At 41.7% G+C, this 23,796-nt stretch overlaps 5 protein-coding genes across 5 annotated transcripts; all 5 read left to right on the forward strand.

Moving 5' to 3' along the window:
- The first annotated feature begins 3 nt into the window (after positions 1–3).
- On the forward strand, positions 4–2,321 carry LOC128473755 (endoplasmic reticulum membrane adapter protein XK-like). Its single transcript, XM_053455995.1, has 3 exons — positions 4–248; positions 1,146–1,408; positions 1,588–2,321. The coding sequence occupies exons 1-3, from the start codon at positions 4–6 to the stop codon at positions 2,319–2,321; spliced, it is 1,242 nt and encodes a 413-aa protein (XP_053311970.1).
- A 2,328-nt stretch (positions 2,322–4,649) lies between these two features.
- LOC128473756 (endoplasmic reticulum membrane adapter protein XK-like) lies at positions 4,650–6,967 on the forward strand. The gene is made up of 3 exons (XM_053455996.1): positions 4,650–4,894; positions 5,792–6,054; positions 6,234–6,967. The coding sequence occupies exons 1-3, from the start codon at positions 4,650–4,652 to the stop codon at positions 6,965–6,967; spliced, it is 1,242 nt and encodes a 413-aa protein (XP_053311971.1).
- A 5,018-nt stretch (positions 6,968–11,985) lies between these two features.
- Positions 11,986–14,304, forward strand: LOC128473757 (endoplasmic reticulum membrane adapter protein XK-like). The gene is made up of 3 exons (XM_053455997.1): positions 11,986–12,230; positions 13,129–13,391; positions 13,571–14,304. Exons 1-3 carry the CDS (start codon positions 11,986–11,988, stop codon positions 14,302–14,304), a joined length of 1,242 nt encoding a protein of 413 aa, XP_053311972.1.
- Positions 14,305–16,638: 2,334 nt separating this feature from the next.
- On the forward strand, positions 16,639–18,956 carry LOC128473758 (endoplasmic reticulum membrane adapter protein XK-like). The gene is made up of 3 exons (XM_053455998.1): positions 16,639–16,883; positions 17,781–18,043; positions 18,223–18,956. Exons 1-3 carry the CDS (start codon positions 16,639–16,641, stop codon positions 18,954–18,956), a joined length of 1,242 nt encoding a protein of 413 aa, XP_053311973.1.
- Positions 18,957–21,275: 2,319 nt separating this feature from the next.
- On the forward strand, positions 21,276–23,788 carry LOC128475035 (endoplasmic reticulum membrane adapter protein XK-like). Its single transcript, XM_053457492.1, has 3 exons — positions 21,276–21,520; positions 22,418–22,680; positions 22,860–23,788. The coding sequence occupies exons 1-3, from the start codon at positions 21,276–21,278 to the stop codon at positions 23,591–23,593; spliced, it is 1,242 nt and encodes a 413-aa protein (XP_053313467.1). The 3' UTR covers positions 23,594–23,788.
- Positions 23,789–23,796: the final 8 nt, after the last annotated feature.

Here is a 23,796-nt window from a genome sequence, read left to right on the forward strand (position 1 = left end):
ACCATGAAATTCCCTCGCTCAATTTTGATTTCTCTGTTTCTATATGTAGCAGAGACAATCTTAGGCCTGTACTTGAGCAGCACATACAGCACTGCAGTGCACAGAATTTGGTTGTACTTGACCCTCCTATTCTGTCTTCTGCCCTGCCTTCTGGTACAGATCTGTTTTGTCTGCTTCCACATGGAATTCTTTGATGACAGATCCCTGGAACATCTGTTTCATCTCCTGCAGCTGGGACCTCTGTTCAGGTGAGTGAGGAGGGAAGGTGCCCTGTATTTAGATAGATACCACATCGGTGAGCCAGTGCATTAGGTACATGGCACACTGTCTATTGTAAAAGAAATGAAAACCGCTGATGATTCCATGCCATTTATTTATATAGTGCCCGCAGATTCCATAGCGCTGTTACAATAAGGGATAGACAAAATATTTCACAAAGACCATTTAGAATGAAATCACCAATAACACAGATTAAAGCATATTTCTACAGAAGGAAAAGATGCTCTGCTCTTGTGAGCAATTAGGAATCAATAGATGAATAAAGCCATCAAATACAACTGTCACAGATTTTTTATATGGCATCTGCTTACAAGTTATCACAATGTGATCCGTTGCAACTTAATGTTACGAGGTTTCATGTGCCGTCAGAGTTCATAGGTTTCAGGCCCCTTAAAAATGGATCGAATTTTCACTGACTCCCTCCCACTAAACCCGGACAACAAACGTGTTCTCATTTTAGATGGGTAAAAGGTGTTCCATTTAATATTTGTAGCTCTGATAGTACAAAGAGTGGGAACAGGGGATATTTTGAAGGGAATGATTGTGTTTTGTAGAAAAGCGATACATACCGAGATATCATTTAAATACATAGAGTTTGAGTTGAATCTAAAATCTCAGTCACTATTGAGTTTATGGTTTTATGTGTGCTTCTTGGCCAGATTATATTTGAACCGGGGATATACAGGGGGCTGGAAAGACGAATAGAAGGCGTTATGTTTTGGGTCAGGTTTGGGTGAAAGCATTTATCTAATGATGCAGGGCAGTAATAGTTTTCATTGTGTTAAACGGAACCTCACCCCATGTGGCTGTAATGTTCTGTCCAGTGTTAATAATGAGTGAACCCTATTTTTTCCTGTACTTTGCAGGTGTGTGCAAGTTCTCCGCCTTTACTTCATTGATGGAAAATCAGAGGATCCATACGACACCCTCATTAAGAGGAAGCAGCTGTCTGAAGATGGCGGTTGGGTTGAGGTGGAACAGGAGGTTGGTCGCGTTGATATGCTGCTGTCCAAACACAGTTCTGCTTTCCGCTGGGCCTCCTTCATCCAAGCATTCTTTGGGTCAGCACCTCAACTGATACTACAGCTGTATATTTCCATCTCACAACAGCATATAAGCCTATGCAGATGTAAGACAACATTTCTTTGTGGTTTCTTTGTCAATATAGTCACACACAAATTGTATGTGCAGAAATGCCCCAGTGATTAAGAACTATACTTTTTCTTCATAAATGCATATCATTTACACATACATTTATCTTTATGTTTACTAATTGGAATTGTCCTTTCCTTTTCTGATTTTCTTCAGGCATGCTTATGAGTATCTCTCTGCTGTCCTTTACGTATGGAGCGTTACAGTGCAACATCCTGGCCATTCGAATTAATTACGAGGACTATGATTTCACCTTTCGACCAGCTGCCTACCTCTGCTTATTGCTTTGGAGATTCCTTGAGATTTCCTGCAGAGTCGTCGTGCTTGGCCTCTTCAGCTCAGTTTTCAAAACATGGACCCTGTGTGTGGTGGCCTTAAATCTGTTGGCTTTTATGCTCTACTCATGGATCAGTTTTTGGAAGAATAAGTCATCGGGAAACAAGAATGGTTTGAGCAAGTGTAGGACTGCTACTGAGCGTGCTGTACTGAACATCCTGTACTCTGTGACGAGCATTTTCTGCTGGTGTCCAATTCAGGTCGAGCTCAGTGAGCCCGACCTGATTACCAAATCAAACAATTGGTGTCGCATCACCATGTATTATATGCTCAGACATATTGAAAACGCCGTCCTGATTTTCCTATGGTACATCTATCAAACAGATGTTTACTCGCTCATAGGTAGCACTTTTTTGGTCGCACTGCTCCTGGTGGGTTATACCACATCGATGCTCTTCATGCTGATTTTTTATCAGTTCTTGCACCCCTGCAGGACACTTTTCACTTCTAGTTTTGTAGGTGGCTTGATGTCAGGCTTAAAGAGTCTTTGTTGTATGTGCAAACCTTCAAGAGCCCCAACAAACGAACATGGCTCCGAGGTCTGTGAGCCTTAGAACTGACAAGATGAGATTTACATCAATGCAAAGGAGTTGATCTGTGTTCATTGGGAAGCTACTCTACTACAGACTCTCGAAGCAGAAGCCGACAAAATGGACAGAATGCAGAGAGCGTTAGGGGATATATAAGGACACAAGAAAACTAATATACCACATCTGTGTCTTCCCTAAATAAAGTGTTCTGAATGGCAATATTAAGAATGAAAGTGGTTTTTTGTTTGTTTGTTTTTTATTCTAAAAGCTTTAGTTCCTGTGATCGCAGAAAACTTTCATGGCACAAAAGGGCACATGCATTATACGAGCGCCTCTATTGGTCGCAGCCAGGGAGCTCCTCTGGCATCAACCAAGAGAGTCGCTCTTACGAACTTTTAGCTCCAGGGGCGATCCTACGGATTCTCATTCAAGTTAACTCCTGCGATGCTACGTAGACAAGATAGGTAGGGACGGGACCAAGGAGACCAGCTAAGAGGTATTAACAAAGATGAACACGAAGATTTGTCTATTTTTACTGGCCACCATGTTAGTTTATTTGGTTTTCTGTTTCAACAAACTCACCATTTGTTTTCATGTTCTCCCGAATACGAATGCACAAGTCTAATATTAAGCATCAGAAGTGTATGCCAATAGGTTTTCTGGTTTTTTTTTTTTTTTTAATGCATGGAATTGTTATCCTCAGTATAAACACAAGAATTACAGCTTTAAGGGATCTCTTTTTGATACCTGCTCAACAAGTATTTGAAGCTCTAAATTTGTTGGGTGTATTTGAAATGAAAACTGAATGCCCTTGGTGAACTACATTCAGGATGGACTGCCTGTAGCTACCAACTGTTTTATATGGTTACAAGCTGCAAACTGGTAGTTGCTAGCAGATAGGCGGCTATATGCCAGCTACTTGTTACTTTGACAGACATCAAACTAGGTAACAAAGTATGATACAAAATACAGTTAATAGCTAAATAGGGACCTCTGTCCATTCTCCATCAACAGTAGTTGTTTCTGTAATTATTGAAGAATAGGTCTCAGGGTTTTTTTTTTTAATCCTAGAGCCCAGGGTTTTGGGAGTAAAATCTACTATATATTTAAATATATATATATATATATATATATATATATATATATATATATTAGTTATTTTAGTTATTAAAACTCCTGAAACTCATTGTGAGTATGCAAGGTTAACGAGAACTCACTGATGCTTTTTGTATAGTAACACTTTTCGGCATTATCTGAAAATCCTGCACTGTTAGCGTGGTAATTATCAAGGGTCTACTGGCTCAAGAACCTTGTGAGTAATAATGTTTCACAAACGATTTTTGATAGAGGCACCTGTAATGATCAGATATATTAAGTCAACTGGAATTTTTTTAACAGCAGTTTCCCTTTTAAGGCTGAGTATCATTAAGGTTTCTTACCTGTTGTAAGAACATTATGGCTAAAAAAATTTGGAAAGGGAAGAACACGCTAAAAAAACATATGAATTCATGTGTTGAGGTGTGTTTTCAAATGACCAATATGCACATAGGACAAAGCAAGGAATCGGTGGACAACTAGCAAGTACAATTTAAAAGCACCTTTGTATGCAGCTAGCTGCGTTTGAAGGCAAGGCAAGCCATGTAAGGGGTAGGGCTAGCTCCTGATAAGTGTGATATAGGGGGAGTGGAGAAAGAAGAAGGTTGACTGGAGACCCAAGGTAGTGGTCCTTCACCCAGAAACTCTGGGGCAAATCTTTAGGGTTCTGATTTATGCTCATAAGTTTAAGCAGAAAAGCGCATCATTTTGCACTTTCTGAGACAATGTTCCCTTGAAATGTGTTGTTAAACCTATGCCATGCATGGTGTATTATCACACCACTACATACCAGCTGTTGGGAGGACCCGGGCAATTTTTGCGCCAGGGCCCTGTGGTTTCTAGTTACGCCCTTAGTCTAGTGCTTCAGTTGGCTACTATGTTCACTTCCATCGGCTCTTAATAAAAGCACCATTTCCCTTATGTAGTTAGTCCTCTGTGTTCCATTGAAGTAAACTGCTTTATTTCAAAAACGGCAAAAGATAATACAATAATACACTTTGTTGAAAACATATAACTATTTAAATAACTGCTAAAATCACACATGCTGCTGACAGCCAGCTGTTACATTATCAGCATTATGACATCACAAAGTGATTGTGATGTCACTGTAGGCTATAGGGAAAGCAGCAGCTGGGCTAGGTCAGTTGATGGTTGGATAGTGTTTCGTGCACTCCTGCTTGCCTGACGCTGTTATTTCTCAAAAGTAGCTGTTTGCTACGCGTTGTTTCTGAGTGTCCGCACTCAAGCTGAGCGACCATGAAATTCCCTCGCTCAATTTTGATTTCTCTGTTTCTATATGTAGCAGAGACAATCTTAGGCCTGTACTTGAGCAGCACATACAGCACTGCAGTGCACAGAATTTGGTTGTACTTGACCCTCCTATTCTGTCTTCTGCCCTGCCTTCTGGTACAGATCTGTTTTGTCTGCTTCCACATGGAATTCTTTGATGACAGATCCCTGGAACATCTGTTTCATCTCCTGCAGCTGGGACCTCTGTTCAGGTGAGTGAGGAGGGAAGGTGCCCTGTATTTAGATAGATACCACATCGGTGAGCCAGTGCATTAGGTACATGGCACACTGTCTATTGTAAAAGAAATGAAAACCGCTGATGATTCCATGCCATTTATTTATATAGTGCCCGCAGATTCCATAGCGCTGTTACAATAAGGGATAGACAAAATATTTCACAAAGACAATTTAGAATGAAATCACCAATAACACAGATTATAGCATATTTCTACAGAAGGAAAAGATGGTCTGTTCTTGTGAGCAATTAGGAATCAATAGATGAATAAAGCCATCAAATACAACTGTCACAGATTTTGTATATGGCATCTGCTTACAAGTTATCACAATGTGATCCGTTGCAACTTAATGTTACGAGGTTTCATGTGCCGTCAGAGTTCATAGGTTTCAGGCCCCTTAAAAATGGATCGAATTTTCACTGATTCCCTCCCACTAAACCCGGACAACAAACGTGTTCTCATTTTAGATGGGTAAAAGGCGTTCCATTTAATATTTGTAGCTCTGATAGTACAAAGAGTGGGAACAGGGGATATTTTGAAGGGAATGATTGTGTTTTGTAGAAAAGCGATACATACCGAGATATCATTTAAATACATAGAGTTTGAGTTGAATCTAAAATCTCAGTCACTATTGAGTTTATGGTTTTATGTGTGCTTCTTGGCCAGATTATATTTGAACCGGAGATATACAGGGGGCTGGAAAGACGAATAAAAGGCGTTATGTTTTGGGTCAGGTTTGGGTGAAAGCATTTATCTAATGATGCAGGGCAGTAATAGTTTTCATTGTGTTAAACGGAACCTCACCCCATGTGGCTGCAATGTTCTGTCCAGTGTTAATAATGAGTGAACCCTATTTTTTCCTGTACTTTGCAGGTGTGTGCAAGTTCTCCGCCTTTACTTCATTAATGGAAAATCAGAGGATCCATACGACACCCTCATTAAGAGGAAGCAGCTGTCTGAAGATGGCGGTTGGGTTGAGGTGGAACAGGAGGTTGGTCGCGTTGATATGCTGCTGTCCAAACACAGTTCTGCTTTCCGCTGGGCCTCCTTCATCCAAGCTTTCTTTGGGTCAGCACCTCAACTGATACTACAGCTGTATATTTCCATCTCACAACAGCATATAAGCCTATGCAGATGTAAGACAACATTTCTTTGTCGTTTCTTTGTCAATATAGTCACACACAAATTGTATGTGCAGAAATGCCCCAGTGATTAAGAACTATACTTTTTCTTCATAAATGCATATCATTTACACATACATTTATCTTAATGTTTACTAATTGGAATTGTCCTTTCCTTTTCTGATTTTCTTCAGGCATGCTTATGAGTATCTCTCTGCTGTCCGTTACGTATGGAGCGTTACAGTGCAACATCCTGGCCATTCGAATTAATTACGAGGACTATGATTTCACCTTTCGACCAGCTGCCTACCTCTGCTTATTGCTTTGGAGATTCCTTGAGATTTCCTGCAGAGTCGTCGTGCTTGGCCTCTTCAGCTCCGTTTTCAAAACATGGACCCTGTGTGTGGTGGCCTTAAATCTGTTGGCTTTTATGCTCTACTCATGGATCAGTTTTTGGAAGAATAAGTCATCGGGAAACAAGAATGGTTTGAGCAAGTGTAGGACTGCTACTGAGCGTGCTGTACTGAACATCCTGTACTCTGTGACGAGCATTTTCTGCTGGTGTCCGATTCAGGTCGAGCTCAGTGAGCCCGACCTGATTACCAAATCAAACAATTGGTGTCGCATCACCATGTATTATATGCTCAGACATATTGAAAACGCCGTCCTGATTTTCCTATGGTACATCTATCAAACAGATGTTTACTCGCTCATAGGTAGCACTTTTTTGGTCGCACTGCTCCTGGTGGGTTATACCATATCGATGCTCTTCATGCTGATTTTTTATCAGTTCTTGCACCCCTGCAGGACACTTTTCACATCCAGTTTTGTAGGTGGCTTGATGTCAGGCTTAAAGAGTCTTTGTTGTATGTGCAAACCTTCAAGAGCCCCAACAAACGAACATGGCTCCGAGGTCTGTGAGCCTTAGAACTGACAAGATGAGATTTACATCAATGCAAAGGAGTTGATCTGTGTTCATTGGGAAGCTACTCTACTGCAGACTCTCGAAGCAGAAGCCGACAAAATGGACAGAATGCAGAGAGCGTTAGGGGATATATAAGGACACAAGAAAACTAATATACCACATCTGTGTCTTCCCTAAATAAAGTGTTCTGAATGGCAATATTAAGAATGAAAGTGGTTTTTTGTTTGTTTGTTTTTTATTCTAAAAGCTTTAGTTCCTGTGATCGCAGAAAACTTTCATGGCACAAAAGGGCACATGCATTATACGAGCGCCTCTATTGGTCGCAGCCAGGGAGCTCCTCTGGCATCAACCAAGAGAGTCGCTCTTACGAACTTTTAGCTCCAGGGGCGATCCTACGGATTCTCATTCAAGTTAACTCCTGCGATGCTACGTAGACAAGATAGGTAGGGACGGGACCAAGGAGACCAGCTAAGAGGTATTAACAAAGATGAACACGAAGATTCGTCTATTTTTACTGGCCACCATGTTAGTTTATTTGGTTTTCTGTTTCAACAAACTCACCATTTGTTTTCATGTTCTCCCGAATACGAATGCACAAGTCTAATATTAAGCATCAGAAGTGTATGCCAATAGGTTTTCTGTTTTTTTTTTTTTTTTTAATGCATGGAATTGTTATCCTCAGTATAAACACAAGAATTACAGCTTTAAGGGATCTCTTTTTGATACCTGCTCAACAAGTATTTGAAGCTCTAAATTTGTTGGGTGTATTTGAAATGAAAACTGAATGCCCTTGGTGAACTACATTCAGGATGGACTGCCTGTAGCTACCAACTGTTTTATATGGTTACAAGCTGCAAACTGGTAGTTGCTAGCAGATAGGCGGCTATATGCCAGCTACTTGTTACTTTGACAGACATCAAACTAGGTAACAAAGTATGATACAAAATACAGTTAATAGCTAAATAGGGACCTCTCTCCATTCTCCATCAACAGTAGTTGTTTCTGTAATTATTGAAGAATAGCTCTCAGGGTTTTTTTTTAAATCCTAGAGCCCAGGGTTTTGGGAGTAAAATCTACTATATATTTAAATATATATATATATATATATATATATATATATTAGTTATTTTAGTTATTAAAACTCCTGAAACTCATTGTGAGTGTGACAGAATGACCTGTCATACAAGGCCCCAAGGTAGTCAGAGATGGCTCCAGCCTGGCTGCCAAACAGGCAGGAACTCCATTGTTTAATTAATCCCATCAATAGGATTGCTGATTGGGGATTAAAGGTTGGGCTGTATGCATGTATCTGTTAATTTATGTTAATGAAGTTCTGTGGCTATATCAGTCTATGTTTTACTACAATAAACTGTTCATTCCTGCTGTACTTAGTTCAAGGTAGTTGTATGTCTACTTATTGGGTACACATAGCAGGGTTCCAAGGTGCGCATGCTGACTGGTGCTGGAAGTGATTCCGGGGACAACAGGAGGATACATGTGGGTGATCTCTGGGAGTTACTACAGCTCTCTTGGTGAACCCGTTACATTGGTGGCAAGCGGCGGGATTGCCTCCTAGTCTAAGGGACACGTCCTTTGCAACGGGATCTATCTCCAGGAAAGAGAATGGAAGTCAGCTACGCAGAGCTGATCAAGAGGAATTGTAAACGCCTGAAGCTCTGGAGGGATGTTCTCCACTTGGAAATTAAGTACAAGGGGAAAAGCCTCCCAACCTTTGAGGAAAGGTTTTGGCTCCAGCGGAAGTTGCGGATGCCGTTCTTGGGGAAGCAGCCCAAAGAGGAATGGGTGGCTGAGCTGGAGGTGCTGGTCCAGACAGAGCTGAGGTTGGACGATGGATATCGGGCTCTGCGGTGGTACGCAGCACAGATGTGCCTGGGGCTGGAGGATAAAGTTCCCACAGAGGGCTATGGCTTCGGCGGCCCGGGATTATTATTGGAAATTATAGAAAAGGATCCCGACTTCGGTAGTGCATCGGAGTGTCGGGAGGAAGACATCCAGGAGCGAAGGGAGGAGGATATCCCATACGTGCCTAAGCTGTGGGCTGACCTGGATTATTTGGTCACACAAGAATGGGAACTGGAACAGGCATATCAAGAGTTATTTGACCATGTGCAACAGTATGCCCCAGTGACCATGGATTTCATTGATTTTACTGCGTGGTCACCTGAGGATGTTGACCCAGAAGGGGTGGATGGGACTGATTCACAGGGTTACTGGACAGCTAACCCAGATCCGATAGCGGAGCTATGTGATTGTACACCACAACCGGATCCAGAGACTGTGGATTTAATTGATTTTACATCTGAGGATGTTGGTCCGGGAGGGCTTGCAATTGGCTTCCCTTCCCAGCAAAAGGAAGAAGGTTTTGTGGGTGTAGTAGCTGGCACTGCGGTCTCCACAAGCACCCACCCAGCAGAAGAGCTGCCATCGGGGCAGAGTGCCGCTGGCATCTGCCTGCTCCTTTCCCTGTTTCCCGAGCCTGACCACAGCAACCTTGTAGGGTCCAGTCAGGCAGCCCCAGAGACTGTGGTAGTTGATGGGGCTGCGGTTTCCACACCTGGGTCCCCGGAATGTTGGGCAGTTGGCCCAGATCCCCGCTCCCCAGCAGAAGCGCTGGCAACAGGGCAGAGTGCTGCTGTTCTCTGCCCACCCCTCCCCCTTGTTCCTGAGTCTGACCATGACGCTCCCGCAGTGCTCGCTCAGACCACCCCAGCCGAAATACTGGCAACAGGAGAGAGGCAGGACGGCCCCTCTCTACCAGCACTGGAGGTGCCCGCAAACCCTATAGAAGAGCTTTCTCCAGGTCAGAGTGCAGCTGGCCTCTGCCCTCCCTCATCAGACGTCCCTCCACTAGAGGATGGTACAAAACCAGCACTGGGGGACATGTATCCCATACAGGTGGATGAGACTGTGGTTGCCACCTGTGGTCCACATAATTGCTGGGCAGCTGGCTCGGATCCCCAACCCTTGATTGAAGGGGCCCCCGCCACCCTGTCATCTCCCCAGCGGCTGAGAAGACTCCAGAGAGAAGGTGCAGTTGGCAATTCTCTCCAGCGGCAGTTATATTTTTCGGGAGAGGCAGAGGGCAGGCGGGTGAGTACTGCTCTTTTGTTAAATTGTTTTGAGGAGTACCAATTTGTGGCTGGCAGTGATGGTCCAGATATACAGACTGACTTCAGAGTCAAACAGTGTGGGGTCTTATCAGACGCCAGTCTCCCCCAGAAAAAGGAGATATGTGATGGAGTGTGTGACGGAACTGTCCATCACTGGGGCCCCTGGAGAGGACTGAAAGCAAGCCTGCTACCCGCAGATTATGGACCCTGTCTCCCTGCCTTTTGCCAGCCCCCTGCATCCACAACTCCAGGAGCGACGGAGCTGTGCTGTCGGACTGAACTGGATGCAGACCCGGTTTGGGTCTGGCCCCAGTTCAGTCTTATTTTTAAAAGGGGAGATATGTGACAGAATGACCTGTCATACAAGGCCCCAAGGTAGTCAGAGATGGCTCCAGCCTGGCTGCCAAACAGGCAGGAACTCCATTGTTTAATTAATCCCATCAATAGGATTGCTGATTGGGGATTAAAGGTTGGGCTGTATGCATGTATCTGTTAATTTATGTTAATGAAGTTCTGTGGCTATATCAGTCTATGTTTTACTACAATAAACTGTTCATTCCTGCTGTACTTAGTTCAAGGTAGTTGTATGTCTACTTATTGGGTACACATAGCAGGGTTCCAAGGTGCGCATGCTGACTGGTGCTGGAAGTGATTCCGGGGACAACAGGAGGATACATGTGGGTGATCTCTGGGAGTTACTACAGCTCTCTTGGTGAACCCGTTACAGTGAGTATGCAAGGTTAACGAGAACTCACTGATGCTTTTTGTATAGTAACACTTTTCGGCATTATCTGAAAATCCTGCACTGTTAGTGTGGTAATTATCAAGGGTCTACTGGCTCAAGAACCTTGTGAGTAATAATGTTTCACAAACGATTTTTGATAGAGGCACCTGTAATGATCAGATATATTAAGTCAACTGGAATTTTTTTAACAGCAGTTTCCCTTTTAAGGCTGAGTATCATTAAGGTTTCTTACCTGTTGTAAGAACATTATGGCTAAAAAAATTTGGAAAGGGAAGAACACGCTAAAAAAACATATGAATTCATGTGTTGAGGTGTGTTTTCAAATGACCAATATGCACATAGGACAAAGCAAGGAATCGGTGGACAACTAGCAAGTACAATTTAAAAGCACCTTTGTATGCAGCTAGCTGCGTTTGAAGGCAAGGCAAGCCATGTAAGGGGTAGGGCTAGCTCCTGATAAGTGTGAAATAGGGGGAGTGGAGAAAGAAGAAGGTCGACTGGAGACCCAAGGTAGTGGTCCTTCACCCAGAAACTCTGGGACAAATCTTTAGGGTTCTGATTTATGCTCATAAGTTTAAGCAGAAAAGCGCATCATTTTGCACTTTCTGAGACAATGTTCCCTTGAAATGTGTTGTTAAACCTATGCCATGCATGGTGTATTATCACACCACTACATACCAGCTGTTGGGAGGACCCGGGCAATTTTTGCGCCAGGGCCCTGTGGTTTCTAGTTACACCCTTAGTCTAGTGCTTCAGTTGGCTACTATGTTCACTTCCATCGGCTCTTAATAAAAGCACCATTTCCCTTATGTAGTTAGTCCTCTGTGTTCCATTGAAGTAAACTGCTTTATTTCAAAAACGGCAAAAGATAATACAATAATACACTTTGTTGAAAACATATAACTATTTAAATAACTGCTAAAATCACACATGCTGCTGACAGCCAGCTGTTACATTATCAGCATTATGACATCACAAAGTGATTGTGATGTCACTGTAAGCTATAGGGAAAGCAGCAGCTGGGCTAGGTCAGTTGATGGTTGGATAGTGTTTCGTGCACTCCTGCTTGCCTGACGCTGTTATTTCTCAAAAGTAGCTGTTTGCTACGCGTTGTTTCTGAGTGTCCGCACTCAAGCTGAGCGACCATGAAATTCCCTCGCTCAATTTTGATTTCTCTGTTTCTATATGTAGCAGAGACAATCTTAGGCCTGTACTTGAGCAGCACATACAGCACTGCAGTGCACAGAATTTGGTTGTACTTGACCCTCCTATTCTGTCTTCTGCCCTGCCTTCTGGTACAGATCTGTTTTGTCTGCTTCCACATGGAATTCTTTGATGACAGATCCCTGGAACATCTGTTTCATCTCCTGCAGCTGGGACCTCTGTTCAGGTGAGTGAGGAGGGAAGGTGCCCTGTATTTAGATACATACCACATCGGTGAGCCAGTGCATTAGGTACATGGCACACTGTCTATTGTAAAAGAAATGAAAACCACTGATGATTCCATGCCATTTATTTATATAGTGCCCGCAGATTCCATAGCGCTGTTACAATAAGGGATAGACAAAATATTTCACAAAGACCATTTAGAATGAAATCACCAATAACACAGATTAAAGCATATTTCTACAGAAGGAAAAGATGCTCTGCTCTTGTGAGCAATTAGGAATCAATAGATGAATAAAGCCATCAAATACAACTGTCACAGATTTTTTATATGGCATCTGCTTACAAGTTATCACAATGTGATCCGTTGCAACTTAATGTTACGAGGTTTCATGTGCCGTCAGAGTTCATAGGTTTCAGGCCCCTTAAAAATGGATCGAATTTTCACTGACTCCCTCCCACTAAACCCGGACAACAAACGTGTTCTCATTTTAGATGGGTAAAAGGCGTTCCATTTAATATTTGTAGCTCTGATAGTACAAAGAGTGGGAACAGGAGATATTTTGAAGGGAATGATTGTGTTTTGTAGATAAGCGATACATACCGAGATATCATTTAAATACATAGAGTTTGAGTTGAATCTAAAATCTCAGTCACTATTGAGTTTATGGTTTTATGTGTGCTTCTTGGCCAGATTATATTTGAACCCGGAGATATACAGGGGGCTGGAAAGACGAATAGAAGGCGTTATGTTTTGGGTCAGGTTTGGGTGAAAGCATTTATCTAATGATGCAGGGCAGTAATAGTTTTCATTGTGTTAAACGGAACCTCACCCCATGTGGCTGCAATGTTCTGTCCAGTGTTAATAATGAGTGAACCCTATTTTTTCCTGTACTTTGCAGGTGTGTGCAAGTTCTCCGCCTTTACTTCATTAATGGAAAATCAGAGGATCCATACGACACCCTCATTAAGAGGAAGCAGCTGTCTGAAGATGGCGGTTGGGTTGAGGTGGAACTGGAGGTTGGTCGCGTTGATATGCTGCTGTCCAAACACAGTTCTGCTTTCCGCTGGGCCTCCTTCATCCAAGCTTTCTTTGGGTCAGCACCTCAACTGATACTACAGCTGTATATTTCCATCTCGCAACAGCATATAAGCCTATGCAGATGTAAGACAACATTTCTTTGTCGTTTCTTTGTCAATATAGTCACACACAAATTGTATGTGCAGAAATGCCCCAGTGATTAAGAACTATACGTTTTCTTCATAAATGCATATCATTTACACATACATTTATCTTAATGTTTACTAATTGGAATTGTCCTTTCCTTTTCTGATTTTCGTCAGGCATGCTTATGAGTATCTCTCTGCTGTCCGTTACGTATGGAGCGTTACAGTGCAACATCCTGGCCATTCGAATTAATTACGAGGACTATGATTTCACCTTTCGACCAGCTGCCTACCTCTGCTTATTGCTTTGGAGATTCCTTGAGATTTCCTGCAGAGTCGTCGTGCTTGGCCTCTTCAGCTCCGTTTTCAAAACATGGACCCTGTGTGTGGTGGCCTTAAATCTGTTGGCTTTTATGCTCTACTCATGGATCAGTTTTTGGAAGAATAAGTCATCGGGAAACAAGAATGGTTTGAGCAAGTGTAGGACTGCTACTGAGCGTGCTGTACTGAACATCCTGTACTCTGTGACGAGCATTTTCTGCTGGTGTCCGATTCAGGTCGAGCTCAGTGAGCCCGACCTGATTACCAAATCAAACAATTGGTGTCGCATCACCATGTATTATATGCTCAGACATATTGAAAACGCCGTCCTGATTTTCCTATGGTACATCTATCAAACAGATGTTTACTCGCTCATAGGTAGCACTTTTTTGGTCGCACTGCTCCTGGTGGGTTTTACCATATCGATGCTCTTCATGCTGATTTTTTATCAGTTCTTGCACCCCTGCAGGACACTTTTCACATCCAGTTTTGTAGGTGGCTTGATGTCAGGCTTAAAGAGTCTTTGTTGTATGTGCAAACCTTCAAGAGCCCCAACAAACGAACATGGCTCCGAGGTCTGTGAGCCTTAGAACTGACAAGATGAGATTTACATCAATGCAAAGGAGTTGATCTGTGTTCATTGGGAAGCTACTCTACTACAGACTCTCGAAGCAGAAGCCGACAAAATGGACAGAATGCAGAGAGCGTTAGGGGATATATAAGGACACAAGAAAACTAATATACCACATCTGTGTCTTCCCTAAATAAAGTGTTCTGAATGGCAATATTAAGAATGAAAGTGGTTTTTTGTTTGTTTGTTTTTTATTCTAAAAGCTTTAGTTCCTGTGATCGCAGAAAACTTTCATGGCACAAAAGGGCACATGCATTATACGAGCGCCTCTATTGGTCGCAGCCAGGGAGCTCCTCTGGCATCAACCAAGAGAGTCGCTCTTACGAACTTTTAGCTCCAGGGGCGATCCTACGGATTCTCATTCAAGTTAACTCCTGCGATGCTACGTAGACAAGATAGGTAGGGACGGGACCAAGGAGACCAGCTAAGAGGTATTAACAAAGATGAACACGAAGATTCGTCTATTTTTACTGGCCACCATGTTAGTTTATTTGGTTTTCTGTTTCAACAAACTCACCATTTGTTTTCATGTTCTCCCGAATACGAATGCACAAGTCTAATATTAAGCATCAGAAGTGTATGCCAATAGGTTTTCTGTTTTTTTTTTTTTTAATGCATGGAATTGTTATCCTCAGTATAAACACAAGAATTACAGCTTTAAGGGATCTCTTTTTGATACCTGCTCAACAAGTATTTGAAGCTCTAAATTTGTTGGGTGTATTTGAAATGAAAACTGAATGCCCTTGGTGAACTACATTCAGGATGGACTGCCTGTAGCTACCAACTGTTTTATATGGTTACAAGCTGCAAACTGGTAGTTGCTAGCAGATAGGCGGCTATATGCCAGCTACTTGTTACTTTGACAGACATCAAACTAGGTAACAAAGTATGATACAAAATACAGTTAATAGCTAAATAGGGACCTCTGTCCATTCTCCATCAACAGTAGTTGTTTCTGTAATTATTGAAGAATAGGTCTCAGGGTTTTTTTTTAAATCCTAGAGCCCAGGGTTTTGGGAGTAAAATCTACTATATATTTAAATATATATATATATATATATATATATATATATATATATATATATATATATATTAGTTATTTTAGTTATTAAAACTCCTGAAACTCATTGTGAGTATGCAAGGTTAACGAGAACTCACTGATGCTTTTTGTATAGTAACACTTTTCGGCATTATCTGAAAATCCTGCACTGTTAGCGTGGTAATTATCAAGGGTCTACTGGCTCAAGAACCTTGTGAGTAATAATGTTTCACAAACGATTTTTGATAGAGGCACCTGTAATGATCAGATATATTAAGTCAACTGGAATTTTTTTAACAGCAGTTTCACTTTTAAGGCTGAGTATCATTAAGGTTTCTTACCTGTTGTAAGAACATTATGGCTCAAAAAATTTGGAAAGGGAAGAACACGCTAAAAAAACATATGAATTCATGTGTTGAGGTGTGTTTTCAAATGACCAATATGCACATAGGACAAAGCAAGGAATCGGTGGACAACTAGCAAGTACAATTTAAAAGCACCTTTGTATGCAGCTAGCTGCGTTTGAAGGCAAGGCAAGCCATGTAAGGGGTAGGGCTAGCTCCTGATAAGTGTGAAATAGGGGGAGTGGAGAAAGAAGAAGGTCGACTGGAGACCCAAGGTAGTGGTCCTTCACCCAGAAACTCTGGGACAAATCTTTAGGGTTCTGATTTATGCTCATAAGTTTAAGCAGAAAAGCGCATCATTTTGCACTTTCTGAGACAATGTTCCCTTGAAATGTGTTGTTAAACCTATGCCATGCATGGTGTATTATCACACCACTACATACCAGCTGTTGGGAGGACCCGGGCAATTTTTGCGCCAGGGCCCTGTGGTTTCTAGTTACGCCCTTAGTCTAGTGCTTCAGTTGGCTACTATGTTCACTTCCATCGGCTCTTAATAAAAGCACCATTTCCCTTATGTAGTTAGTCCTCTGTGTTCCATTGAAGTAAACTGCTTTATTTCAAAAACGGCAAAAGATAATACAATAATACACTTTGTTGAAAACATATAACTATTTAAATAACTGCTAAAATCACACATGCTGCTGACAGCCAGCTGTTACATTATCAGCATTATGACATCACAAAGTGATTGTGATGTCACTGTAAGCTATAGGGAAAGCAGCAGCTGGGCTAGGTCAGTTGATGGTTGGATAGTGTTTCGTGCACTCCTGCTTGCCTGACGCTGTTATTTCTCAAAAGTAGCTGTTTGCTACGCGTTGTTTCTGAGTGTCCGCACTCAAGCTGAGCGACCATGAAATTCCCTCGCTCAATTTTGATTTCTCTGTTTCTATATGTAGCAGAGACAATCTTAGGCCTGTACTTGAGCAGCACATACAGCACTGCAGTGCACAGAATTTGGTTGTACTTGACCCTCCTATTCTGTCTTCTGCCCTGCCTTCTGGTACAGATCTGTTTTGTCTGCTTCCACATGGAATTCTTTGATGACAGATCCCTGGAACATCTGTTTCATCTCCTGCAGCTGGGACCTCTGTTCAGGTGAGTGAGGAGGGAAGGTGCCCTGTATTTAGATAGATACCACATCGGTGAGCCAGTGCATTAGGTACATGGCACACTGTCTATTGTAAAAGAAATGAAAACCGCTGATGATTCCATGCCATTTATTTATATAGTGCCCGCAGATTCCATAGCGCTGTTACAATAAGGGATAGACAAAATATTTCACAAAGACCATTTAGAATGAAATCACCAATAACACAGATTAAAGCATATTTCTACAGAAGGAAAAGATGCTCTGCTCTTGTGAGCAATTAGGAATCAATAGATGAATAAAGCCATCAAATACAACTGTCACAGATTTTTTATATGGCATCTGCTTACAAGTTATCACAATGTGATCCGTTGCAACTTAATGTTACGAGGTTTCATGTGCCGTCAGAGTTCATAGGTTTCAGGCCCCTTAAAAATGGATCGAATTTTCACTGACTCCCTCCCACTAAACCCGGACAACAAACGTGTTCTCATTTTAGATGGGTAAAAGGTGTTCCATTTAATATTTGTAGCTCTGATAGTACAAAGAGTGGGAACAGGGGATATTTTGAAGGGAATGATTGTGTTTTGTAGAAAAGCGATACATACCGAGATATCATTTAAATACATAGAGTTTGAGTTGAATCTAAAATCTCAGTCACTATTGAGTTTATGGTTTTATGTGTGCTTCTTGGCCAGATTATATTTGAACCGGGGATATACAGGGGGCTGGAAAGACGAATAGAAGGCGTTATGTTTTGGGTCAGGTTTGGGTGAAAGCATTTATCTAATGATGCAGGGCAGTAATAGTTTTCATTGTGTTAAACGGAACCTCACCCCATGTGGCTGTAATGTTCTGTCCAGTGTTAATAATGAGTGAACCCTATTTTTTCCTGTACTTTGCAGGTGTGTGCAAGTTCTCCGCCTTTACTTCATTGATGGAAAATCAGAGGATCCATACGACACCCTCATTAAGAGGAAGCAGCTGTCTGAAGATGGCGGTTGGGTTGAGGTGGAACAGGAGGTTGGTCGCGTTGATATGCTGCTGTCCAAACACAGTTCTGCTTTCCGCTGGGCCTCCTTCATCCAAGCTTTCTTTGGGTCAGCACCTCAACTGATACTACAGCTGTATATTTCCATCTCACAACAGCATATAAGCCTATGCAGATGTAAGACAACATTTCTTTGTGGTTTCTTTGTCAATATAGTCACACACAAATTGTATGTGCAGAAATGCCCCAGTGATTAAGAACTATACTTTTTCTTCATAAATGCATATCATTTACACATACATTTATCTTTATGTTTACTAATTGGAATTGTCCTTTCCTTTTCTGATTTTCTTCAGGCATGCTTATGAGTATCTCTCTGCTGTCCTTTACGTATGGAGCGTTACAGTGCAACATCCTGGCCATTCGAATTAATTACGAGGACTATGATTTCACCTTTCGACCAGCTGCCTACCTCTGCTTATTGCTTTGGAGATTCCTTGAGATTTCCTGCAGAGTCGTCGTGCTTGGCCTCTTCAGCTCAGTTTTCAAAACATGGACCCTGTGTGTGGTGGCCTTAAATCTGTTGGCTTTTATGCTCTACTCATGGATCAGTTTTTGGAAGAATAAGTCATCGGGAAACAAGAATGGTTTGAGCAAGTGTAGGACTGCTACTGAGCGTGCTGTACTGAACATCCTGTACTCTGTGACGAGCATTTTCTGCTGGTGTCCAATTCAGGTCGAGCTCAGTGAGCCCGACCTGATTACCAAATCAAACAATTGGTGTCGCATCACCATGTATTATATGCTCAGACATATTGAAAACGCCGTCCTGATTTTCCTATGGTACATCTATCAAACAGATGTTTACTCGCTCATAGGTAGCACTTTTTTGGTCGCACTGCTCCTGGTGGGTTATACCACATCGATGCTCTTCATGCTGATTTTTTATCAGTTCTTGCACCCCTGCAGGACACTTTTCACTTCTAGTTTTGTAGGTGGCTTGATGTCAGGCTTAAAGAGTCTTTGTTGTATGTGCAAACCTTCAAGAGCCCCAACAAACGAACATGGCTCCGAGGTCTGTGAGCCTTAGAACTGACAAGATGAGATTTACATCAATGCAAAGGAGTTGATCTGTGTTCATTGGGAAGCTACTCTACTACAGACTCTCGAAGCAGAAGCCGACAAAATGGACAGAATGCAGAGAGCGTTAGGGGATATATAAGGACACAAGAAAACTAATATACCACATCTGTGTCTTCCCTAAATAAAGTGTTCTGAATGGCAATATTAAGAATGAAAGTGGTTTTTTGTTTGTTTGTTTTTTATTCTAAAAGCTTTAGTTCCTGTGATCGCAGAAAACTTTCATGGCACAAAAGGGCACATGCATTATACGAGCGCCTCTATTGGTCGCAGCCAGGGAGCTCCTCTGGCATCAACCAAGAGAGTCGCTCTTACGAACTTTTAGCTCCAGGGGCGATCCTACGGATTCTCATTCAAGTTAACTCCTGCGATGCTACGTAGACAAGATAGGTAGGGACGGGACCAAGGAGACCAGCTAAGAGGTATTAACAAAGATGAACACGAAGATTTGTCTATTTTTACTGGCCACCATGTTAGTTTATTTGGTTTTCTGTTTCAACAAACTCACCATTTGTTTTCATGTTCTCCCGAATACGAATGCACAAGTCTAATATTAAGCATCAGAAGTGTATGCCAATAGGTTTTCTGGTTTTTTTTTTTTTTTAATGCATGGAATTGTTATCCTCAGTATAAACACAAGAATTACAGCTTTAAGGGATCTCTTTTTGATACCTGCTCAACAAGTATTTGAAGCTCTAAATTTGTTGGGTGTATTTGAAATGAAAACTGAATGCCCTTGGTGAACTACATTCAGGATGGACTGCCTGTAGCTACCAACTGTTTTATATGGTTACAAGCTGCAAACTGGTAGTTGCTAGCAGATAGGCGGCTATATGCCAGCTACTTGTTACTTTGACAGACATCAAACTAGGTAACAAAGTATGATACAAAATACAGTTAATAGCTAAATAGGGACCTCTGTCCATTCTCCATCAACAGTAGTTGTTTCTGTAATTATTGAAGAATAGCTCTCAGGGTTTTTTTTTTTAATCCTAGAGCCCAGGGTTTTGGGAGTAAAATCTACTATATATTTAAATATATATATATATATATATATATATATATATATTAGTTATTTTAGTTATTAAAACTCCTGAAACTCATTGTGAGTATGCAAGGTTAACGAGAACTCACTGATGCTTTTTGTATAGTAACACTTTTCGGCATTATCTGAAAATCCTGCACTGTTAGCGTGGTAATTATCAAGGGTCTACTGGCTCAAGAACCTTGTGAGTAATAATGTTTCACAAACGATTTTTGATAGAGGCACCTGTAATGATCAGATATATTAAGTCAACTGGAATTTTTTTAACAGCAGTTTCCCTTTTAAGGCTGAGTATCATTAAGGTTTCTTACCTGTTGTAAGAACATTATGGCTAAAAAAATTTGGAAAGGGAAGAACACGCTAAAAAAACATATGAATTCATGTGTTGAGGTGTGTTTTCAAATGACCAATATGCACATAGGACAAAGCAAGGAATCGGTGGACAACTAGCAAGTACAATTTAAAAGCACCTTTGTATGCAGCTAGCTGCGTTTGAAGGCAAGGCAAGCCATGTAAGGGGTAGGGCTAGCTCCTGATAAGTGTGATATAGGGGGAGTGGAGAAAGAAGAAGGTTGACTGGAGACCCAAGGTAGTGGTCCTTCACCCAGAAACTCTGGGACAAATCTTTAGGGTTCTGATTTATGCTCATAAGTTTAAGCAGAAAAGCGCATCATTTTGCACTTTCTGAGACAATGTTCCCTTGAAATGTGTTGTTAAACCTATGCCATGCATGGTGTATTATCACACCACCACATACCAGCTGTTGGGAGGACCCGGGCAATTTTTGCGCCAGGGCCCTGTGGTTTCTAGTTACGCCCTTAGTCTAGTGCTTCAGTTGGCTACTATGTTCACTTCCATCGGCTCTTAATAAAAGCACCATTTCCCTTATGTAGTTAGTCCTCTGTGTTCCATTGAAGTAAACTGCTTTATTTCAAAAACGGCAAAAGATAATACAATAATACACTTTGTTGAAAACATATAACTATTTAAATAACTGCTAAAATCACACATGCTGCTGACAGCCAGCTGTTACATTATCAGCATTATGACATCACAAAGTGATTGTGATGTCACTGTAAGCTATAGGGAAAGCAGCAGCTGGGCTAGGTCAGTTGATGGTTGGATAGTGTTTCGTGCACTCCTGCTTGCCTGACGCTGTTATTTCTCAAAAGTAGCTGTTTGCTACGCGTTGTTTCTGAGTGTCCGCACTCAAGCTGAGCGACCATGAAATTCCCTCGCTCAATTTTGATTTCTCTGTTTCTATATGTAGCAGAGACAATCTTAGGCCTGTACTTGAGCAGCACATACAGCACTGCAGTGCACAGAATTTGGTTGTACTTGACCCTCCTATTCTGTCTTCTGCCCTGCCTTCTGGTACAGATCTGTTTTGTCTGCTTCCACATGGAATTCTTTGATGACAGATCCCTGGAACATCTGTTTCATCTCCTGCAGCTGGGACCTCTGTTCAGGTGAGTGAGGAGGGAAGGTGCCCTGTATTTAGATAGATACCACATCGGTGAGCCAGTGCATTAGGTACATGGCACACTGTCTATTGTAAAAGAAATGAAAACCGCTGATGATTCCATGCCATTTATTTATATAGTGCCCGCAGATTCCATAGCGCTGTTACAATAAGGGATAGACAAAATATTTCACAAAGACCATTTAGAATGAAATCACCAATAACACAGATTAAAGCATATTTCTACAGAAGGAAAAGATGCTCTGCTCTTGTGAGCAATTAGGAATCAATAGATGAATAAAGCCATCAAATACAACTGTCACAGATTTTTTATATGGCATCTGCTTACAAGTTATCACAATGTGATCCGTTGCAACTTAATGTTACGAGGTTTCATGTGCCGTCAGAGTTCATAGGTTTCAGGCCCCTTAAAAATGGATCGAATTTTCACTGACTCCCTCCCACTAAACCCGGACAACAAACGTGTTCTCATTTTAGATGGGTAAAAGGTGTTCCATTTAATATTTGTAGCTCTGATAGTACAAAGAGTGGGAACAGGGGATATTTTGAAGGGAATGATTGTGTTTTGTAGAAAAGCGATACATACCGAGATATCATTTAAATACATAGAGTTTGAGTTGAATCTAAAATCTCAGTCACTATTGAGTTTATGGTTTTATGTGTGCTTCTTGGCCAGATTATATTTGAACCGGGGATATACAGGGGGCTGGAAAGACGAATAGAAGGCGTTATGTTTTGGGTCAGGTTTGGGTGAAAGCATTTATCTAATGATGCAGGGCAGTAATAGTTTTCATTGTGTTAAACGGAACCTCACCCCATGTGGCTGTAATGTTCTGTCCAGTGTTAATAATGAGTGAACCCTATTTTTTCCTGTACTTTGCAGGTGTGTGCAAGTTCTCCGCCTTTACTTCATTGATGGAAAATCAGAGGATCCATACGACACCCTCATTAAGAGGAAGCAGCTGTCTGAAGATGGCGGTTGGGTTGAGGTGGAACAGGAGGTTGGTCGCGTTGATATGCTGCTGTCCAAACACAGTTCTGCTTTCCGCTGGGCCTCCTTCATCCAAGCTTTCTTTGGGTCAGCACCTCAACTGATACTACAGCTGTATATTTCCATCTCACAACAGCATATAAGCCTATGCAGATGTAAGACAACATTTCTTTGTGGTTTCTTTGTCAATATAGTCACACACAAATTGTATGTGCAGAAATGCCCCAGTGATTAAGAACTATACTTTTTCTTCATAAATGCATATCATTTACACATACATTTATCTTTATGTTTACTAATTGGAATTGTCCTTTCCTTTTCTGATTTTCTTCAGGCATGCTTATGAGTATCTCTCTGCTGTCCGTTACGTATGGAGCGTTACAGTGCAACATCCTGGCCATTCGAATTAATTACGAGGACTATGATTTCACCTTTCGACCAGCTGCCTACCTCTGCTTATTGATTTGGAGATTCCTTGAGATTTCCTGCAGAGTCGTCGTGCTTGGCCTCTTCAGCTCAGTTTTCAAAACATGGACCCTGTGTGTGGTGGCCTTAAATCTGTTGGCTTTTATGCTCTACTCATGGATCAGTTTTTGGAAGAATAAGTCATCGGGAAACAAGAATGGTTTGAGCAAGTGTAGGACTGCTACTGAGCGTGCTGTACTGAACATCCTGTACTCTGTGACGAGCATTTTCTGCTGGTGTCCGATTCAGGTCGAGCTCAGTGAGCCCGACCTGATTACCAAATCAAACAATTGGTGTCGCATCACCATGTATTATATGCTCAGACATATTGAAAACGCCGTCCTGATTTTCCTATGGTACATCTATCAAACAGATGTTTACTCGCTCATAGGTAGCACTTTTTTGGTCGCACTGCTCCTGGTGGGTTATACCACATCGATGCTCTTCATGCTGATTTTTTATCAGTTCTTGCACCCCTGCAGGACACTTTTCACTTCTAGTTTTGTAGGTGGCTTGATGTCAGGCTTAAAGAGTCTTTGTTGTATGTGCAAACCTTCAAGAGCCCCAACAAATGAACATGGCTCCGAGGTCTGTGAGCCTTAGAACTGACAAGATGAGATTTACATCAATGCAAAGGAGTTGATCTGTGTTCATTGGGAAGCTACTCTACTACAGACTCTCGAAGCAGAAGCCGACAAAATGGACAGAATGCAGAGAGCGTTAGGGGATATATAAGGACACAAGAAAACTAATATACCACATCTGTGTCTTCCCTAAATAAAGTGTTCTGAATGGCAATATTAAGA

Source organism: Spea bombifrons, chromosome 2 (assembly GCF_027358695.1).
Source record: "Spea bombifrons isolate aSpeBom1 chromosome 2, aSpeBom1.2.pri, whole genome shotgun sequence".
Lineage (NCBI taxonomy): Eukaryota > Metazoa > Chordata > Amphibia > Anura > Pelobatidae > Spea > Spea bombifrons.

Bases quoted from the DNA above. Each gene is read 5' to 3' on its own strand.
- LOC128473755 (XM_053455995.1), top strand. From the start codon at position 4: ATGAAATTCCCTCGCTCAATTTTGATTTCTCTGTTTCTATATGTAGCA. The intron at 249-1,145 runs GTGAGTGAGGAG...TGTACTTTGCAG, and splicing joins CAGCTGGGACCTCTGTTCAG to GTGTGTGCAAGTTCTCCGCC. The intron at 1,409-1,587 runs GTAAGACAACAT...GATTTTCTTCAG, and splicing joins GCATATAAGCCTATGCAGAT to GCATGCTTATGAGTATCTCT.
- LOC128473756 (XM_053455996.1), top strand. From the start codon at position 4,650: ATGAAATTCCCTCGCTCAATTTTGATTTCTCTGTTTCTATATGTAGCA. The intron at 4,895-5,791 runs GTGAGTGAGGAG...TGTACTTTGCAG, and splicing joins CAGCTGGGACCTCTGTTCAG to GTGTGTGCAAGTTCTCCGCC. The intron at 6,055-6,233 runs GTAAGACAACAT...GATTTTCTTCAG, and splicing joins GCATATAAGCCTATGCAGAT to GCATGCTTATGAGTATCTCT.
- LOC128473757 (XM_053455997.1), top strand. From the start codon at position 11,986: ATGAAATTCCCTCGCTCAATTTTGATTTCTCTGTTTCTATATGTAGCA. The intron at 12,231-13,128 runs GTGAGTGAGGAG...TGTACTTTGCAG, and splicing joins CAGCTGGGACCTCTGTTCAG to GTGTGTGCAAGTTCTCCGCC. The intron at 13,392-13,570 runs GTAAGACAACAT...GATTTTCGTCAG, and splicing joins GCATATAAGCCTATGCAGAT to GCATGCTTATGAGTATCTCT.
- LOC128473758 (XM_053455998.1), top strand. From the start codon at position 16,639: ATGAAATTCCCTCGCTCAATTTTGATTTCTCTGTTTCTATATGTAGCA. The intron at 16,884-17,780 runs GTGAGTGAGGAG...TGTACTTTGCAG, and splicing joins CAGCTGGGACCTCTGTTCAG to GTGTGTGCAAGTTCTCCGCC. The intron at 18,044-18,222 runs GTAAGACAACAT...GATTTTCTTCAG, and splicing joins GCATATAAGCCTATGCAGAT to GCATGCTTATGAGTATCTCT.
- LOC128475035 (XM_053457492.1), top strand. From the start codon at position 21,276: ATGAAATTCCCTCGCTCAATTTTGATTTCTCTGTTTCTATATGTAGCA. The intron at 21,521-22,417 runs GTGAGTGAGGAG...TGTACTTTGCAG, and splicing joins CAGCTGGGACCTCTGTTCAG to GTGTGTGCAAGTTCTCCGCC. The intron at 22,681-22,859 runs GTAAGACAACAT...GATTTTCTTCAG, and splicing joins GCATATAAGCCTATGCAGAT to GCATGCTTATGAGTATCTCT.